The sequence below is a fragment of the Verticillium alfalfae genome, genomic scaffold (genome assembly GCF_000150825.1).
Source record: "Verticillium alfalfae VaMs.102 supercont1.11 genomic scaffold, whole genome shotgun sequence".
NCBI lineage: Eukaryota > Fungi > Ascomycota > Sordariomycetes > Glomerellales > Plectosphaerellaceae > Verticillium > Verticillium alfalfae.
Window position 1 is genome coordinate 375902 of NW_003315028.1, and position 5485 is coordinate 381386.

Consider the following 5485-nt stretch of genomic DNA (forward strand, 5'->3'; position numbering starts at 1 on the left):
TCCAAGAACAGCCATGCTGACCCCGACCGCCATTTCCCGCTGCGCTGGGTTTTCTCTTTTGAATATTCCGCTTCTGCGGCAATTGGCCTCTGCGGCAATTTGACAAGAGGCTTGAGTCCCGAGATCAAAGAAGGCAGAAGAGGGGGAGGGGGCTCTGCTTTCGAGCCCCCCCCCCCCCTTGGAATCAACTCTCCACCCTTAACTCCGTACAGTCGTGGGTCTTCAGAGCTCTCTGCCCCCTCCCCTCAACGGGAAGGCCTAGACCGCCGCAAAGGTCCAGAAATGACGCAGAGGGGTCGGAGAGGAAGGGCTGCCTGCTGCATTCGAACGCTATGGGGCACGCGGCGAAAACCTGCAGGGACCACAGGCCAATATCACTCACATGGGCCACGAGAAACAGAAGTACCACCAAGGGCGCGCGTGTGACATGGCCTTGGTTCCTTCTCTGCACTCGGCCAGTGGAGTAGAGTTGCAGAGGCCATTCAGAGCAATCAATCACTGGGAGGGAATGGACAAGAAGCATTTTTTTGATCAAATTTTATTCATGTTTTTGCTAAGAGCCCGTCTGCTGGCGGGTCGTTTTGGAGTGCACTCACTCGCTTTTCCCCACTTCTCTCGCCCCTCTCCACTCTCTGCGCCATGCTCCCGTCGTCTTTGGAGACCCGAGAACTCTGGTCCCTATTTTCGTACCCTTCGCAGTCAGCATCCCCCAGCCAGCCTTCCTAGGCCGTTTGTGTTTTTCGAGGTTGCCCTCGGGGTATGATGTCCCTTCTCTCTGCCCGGCCCATACAAGTACACACTACCATTGGGGGGTCTCTCGCACCCCCCGACATGAATTTTCGGAATGCTACCGACATCCGACGAAGAAAAAAAAAGCGATAAAATAGAACCGTGGTATCATATGAATAAGCAACGCCGCCGTAATGTTGAGGTCGTTATGCCTCTTTTCTGTAGTGTCCTCCCGTTGGATTATGGGATAAGTGACCGTGAATGATGTGTCGCCTCGCAATGCATTGGGGTGAATGTACAGGGCAGGTGGGGAAGAAGTGCCCGTTTCGTTATGTGCAGTCGGTGTGATCGGTGATTACCAACCCTTGGAGTGATAGCCTCCGTGGGTCTCCTTTTGGAAGTACTGGTTGTTGGGGTTGGCGTCTTCGCCCTTGTTCATGTATGCCTTCTCGGGATACTGCTTGAGGTTGGCAACGTCATGGGAGGTGTGGCGACGCTTGAGGACCGCGTTGGCGGTGGAGCTCTTCTGCTGACGCTCCCAGAGCAGGTTGCGACGCAGAGACTCTGTCAGTTCGGTGGCCAGCATGTTGCGGCGCGTGGTTCGGGGCGACAGTGCGGCTTGGGCCTGGAGGTGGCTGTGGCTGGCAACGGTCGCGATGGGCTGGGCAGTGGAGCGAGGAATCTCGTTGATGGGCTTGAGAGGCGAAGAGCGGACACCCTTCTTCATCATGAGAGGGGCCTCGTCCGAGTCGTTGGGCGAGCCGGCCACAGCGTGCGTCTGTGAAAGACGCGACGCACGTGGCAGCGCCGAAGTCGACTGCGAAGCAATGTTGCTCAGCTTGGTTGCGCGGTCGTTCTGGGCGAACATGACAGAGATGAGAGAGCGGCGCGAAGTGAGGTTGACCTTGGAGTCGACACGCTGGAAGAGGGTCTTGTCGTCCATGCTGGAACGGCCGCTGTCTTCGATCGAGTCCTCCCAGTCGGAGGAGTCGTCGTCGTCATCAATGGCACTCTCGTCAACGTAGTCGGTGTCCGAGTCATCGGCCACGGCGCTGTCGTTGTCAATGGTGCGGGTGACGAGCTGAGCGCTGAACGAGGCCTGCTTTTTCTGAGGGTTGAGGAGGCCGTTGGGGCGGGGTGAGGCGAGTGCGCTCTTGACAGAGCTGTCCTCCTCAGAGGAGCCACCGAGCGCGAACATCTTGCGCTTGACCTGGGGGGCGGGGACAGCGCGGGTGTTCTTGGGGCTGTCCTGCTCGCTGCTGGAGCAAGAGCCGCCCATGACGAAGACAGGTTGCTTCTTGGCCATGACGTTCTTGGCCGCAGGCTCGGATGTGGGCTCAGGGAGAAGGGTGGCGGGAATGCTGCGGGGAGTCTCCATGATGGTGCGGGTCAGCGAGCCCTGGGAAGGAGAGAAGCCGCGGACGACGGTGGTGCGGGAGTTGAGCTCAGGGAACGCGGGCTCCTGGGATGGCTCCTGGTCGCCCTCAGAGGACTTGGAGAGCGACTCGGTAGTGGTAGATCCGGAGCGCTCGAAGCTGGGAATGGACGAGGGCGACGCCTTTTTGGCGGCCAGGTAGGGAGAGGCGATGAAGGGAAGAGGGGCGGAGAGTGGCTCCTTCTCGTTGATGATGGAAACGACAATCTTCTCGAAGGTCGGCGGTGATGTGACGCTCGCGACCCCGGCTGCGGCTGCTGGCACACGAGTCTTGCCTCTGTATCCTGGGGCGGACAATGTCGAGGCCGGACTCTTCGGAAAAGTCAACGGCTTCCTCGTCCATGACGGAGTCGAGGCTGCCAGAGAGCTGAGGAATGTCGGGTATCCTGGCGTCGGCGGTGATCTCGCGGGGAAGGCTGGTGGCAGTGAAGGCGGGAGTCTGCTCGTCTGTCGCGCAGCAGAAGGTCTCGCGGTTCCAGAGACGCCAGCTGATGTTCTCTAGCCTGCGACCCTGCTCGAGGGACTCTGCGCAGCGGGCAAAGACTTTGGGGACGCCATGTCAGTAAAAGGGAGGCGAGGTTGTGGGCGGAAAGGCCTCCCAGCAGGCGACTTACCAGTCCACATGCTATAGAGATTCTGTGGGTTAGATGTGTCGACCTTGTGCAGAAGGTTGGTGTCCACAGTCAGGACGTGTGCGTTGAGTGGGAAAGGCATGATGTGTCGTGCTGCTCGGGGAATCGAGCAGGCGGGCGGAGACACGTCAGGATATGTGGTTGCGGTGATGCAGGCGGCGAGAGCGCGTGGTGATACTATGGTGGAAGTTGAAATTGTATTCAAATACGAAGGTCGTCGACACCGGTGGCGGGATGAGAATCGTAAGTGTACGTTCAAAGATTCGCTGCTCTCAGTTGAGGTGATGAGGTGAAAGGGTCGATTCGTCAACGTTGACAGCTTTTGTTGGTATAGGTGGTGATGGAGCGTCGAGGTAGGCAACGATGATTGTGTTGTGAAGATGCAGTGGATACTCGTAAAGTCTGTCGTGCAGTTGAGTGCCGGGTGGAGAGTTGAAGTAGCAGGAGGGAGGAAGTGTGGGAGGTCTGGGGAGTGAGTGGTAATTATTATCGTCGGGTCAGGTCCAGGATCGGAGTCGAGCCGAAGTGGGATACAAGTATGGAATGGCTCTGGTTGTAGACGTTGATGGGGGGGGGCCTGGACGGGGACGGGTGACGGGGGGGCGTGCGTGTGCTGTGTGTAAAGGGTAAAGGGCCGGGGGGGGGAGTCGCGGTGAGTAAATGTATCTCCTCACAACATGGGCATGGGAAGGAAGCAAGGGCCGACAGGTACCTCAACGAAGGACAAGTACCCTTGTACCTCGTGGAGGTACCTAGCGCCGGGGGTGTTGTCGGTGGCTTTCCCAGATCCCAGGCGTCTCCTGCCCACCCCTTCTGAGCCTGGCCCGACGGGGGGGACGAGAGCGCAGGGGGGGGGGGTGGGGAGGGTGTTTGGGAGGGACCCAAGTCAGTCAGTCATGATGGGGTGGGTTCGCCTCCAGGGGCTCAGTCTGTAGGAGAAGTACCGGCCCTCTGACTGTTTGCCGCTTCGGGCAAGTGTCGGGACGAAATGCGAAGGGTACGCTTTCCCTAAAACGGGTGCCCATCCGGGGCATGTGCGGCGCACTGGACCAGATGAGCACCCCAAAGAGGACAAGTTGGTTGTCCTCACATCATGAATCACTAAGCCTATTAGGGGCACTTCTTCACTACCTCTTCTGGTCAGTCTCTTTCTCCCGACCGTCAGAATCATGGACCGTTTTGTCACATGATGGCGAGTCGCCTCACCTCGCCCTGTCCGCCCTGGGACCCCGGCCATCTCCCCGCCCGCCTGATGTCTTTGGCTCTCCACTGTCCACACAACATTCCCCCCCCCCATCGGACGGAAGCATCAGCCAGGCAAGCCAGGGCAGACAGCCGAGGATACGGTAATGCTACACTGCCCCGAAACGTCCTGGCCATCTCCAACCGCCAGCGGCATGTTTCCTGTTCTGGGCTGGTCCGCCGTCTCCAGATCGCCCTGTCACCTCCAGTTCATTGTGTCTTGCCCAGGCCTTATCCCCTTCTGGACTCTGTTTCTCTCCGTTCTCCCGACGGCCTGGCCAGAAGAGGAGCCACTATAGCTGCGTTGCAAGAGGGAGGAGACGAGGTCATGAGGCTCGCAACCAAAACGGAGCCTCACGATCGCTTTCGTCGGCTTTGGTCAGCCAGACTAGGAGAAATGGCATTGGCACTGACTAGTACTGACTGGCACTGACATTGGCACTGGTGGCTCCCTCCCCCGAAGCTCTCAGATCCACGGCTCGTCATTCCTCAACCCCAGAAATTGGCCTTTCGTCTCCGCCATGCCATGGTTGTCTGGATCACGAGTCGAGTCGCTCCGTTCCCTGATTGAATGCACTTTCTGGCCACTCTATCGCCTCCACTCTCTAATGGCCCCCTCGACTGGAATTGGAAGCCCCCGTCGGCTCTGCCAGTCGCTGTGCCTGAACTTTGACTCTACCAGCTGGTCATCTAGGTCACAGGTCACGTTCACTTGCCCCAGGGTCCCCTCTGTGGGCGCCCCTGATCGAATCGAATTCGGCTCTGCGGCCAGCTCTGGCGCCGGGATGTGACGTGCCCTTGGGCGGAGGAGAGAGGGGGAGGGAGGGGGGCTTCGCCTTTGGGGGCCCTTCCCAGTTTGGCTGGGCCACGCCTCTTCCCAGGTGACCTCGTGACAGGGCAGCTTGTGGCTCTGCCCTTTATGCTACTCGTCCTTCCAATTGCTCGCGGTTCCTGATACAAAGGGCTGGCAGACTGTCCAGGCCCCGTGGTCACCGGCAGCCTCTTGGTGATGCCAGTGCTGTCGCCGCCGCGACAAGATCAGATCTGCAGGAATTTTGCGCAGCATCGCATGGATACTGCACTGCGGAGACAGCAAGGAGAAAACTGAAGGCATCAGCGCACCGCAGCAACATCCCGCGCCCTGGCCTGCTCAACGCCCCGTTTCGCACGGTCAACATTGATCACGGGGCCTTTTCGCCCCCCTCGTCGCGCGCATCGCCATCGCCCTTTCGCCAGACAAGGCGACTCACCCACCCCCTCAAATGGGAACTCTGTGATGCGTTGTCATCTTCTCCTCGCTACCACCACGCAAGCTCTCCTCCACCCCCTTCGCTTGATACCCCCGTGCTCACGGGGCTCTCTTCCCCCTGAACAACACACAGGGTCTGCGACACTTCTTAGCGCGCGCCTCCCACGGGTCAGGTCAGGAGAGCAAAGCAATACGGCC

The 5485-nt window shown here is 59.2% G+C and overlaps 2 protein-coding genes across 2 annotated transcripts; one reads left to right on the forward strand and one right to left on the reverse strand.

The window, feature by feature from the left end:
* Positions 1–1084: 1084 nt before the first annotated feature.
* Positions 1085–2035, reverse strand: VDBG_07937 (conserved hypothetical protein; the record flags this gene model as incomplete). The annotated part of the gene is made up of 1 exon (XM_003001632.1): positions 1085–2035. The coding sequence occupies one exon, from the start codon at positions 2033–2035 to the stop codon at positions 1085–1087; it is 951 nt and encodes a 316-aa protein (XP_003001678.1).
* A 319-nt stretch (positions 2036–2354) lies between these two features.
* Positions 2355–2686, forward strand: VDBG_07938 (hypothetical protein; the record flags this gene model as incomplete). The annotated part of the gene is made up of 1 exon (XM_003001633.1): positions 2355–2686. The coding sequence occupies one exon, from the start codon at positions 2355–2357 to the stop codon at positions 2664–2666; it is 312 nt and encodes a 103-aa protein (XP_003001679.1).
* Positions 2687–5485: the final 2799 nt, after the last annotated feature.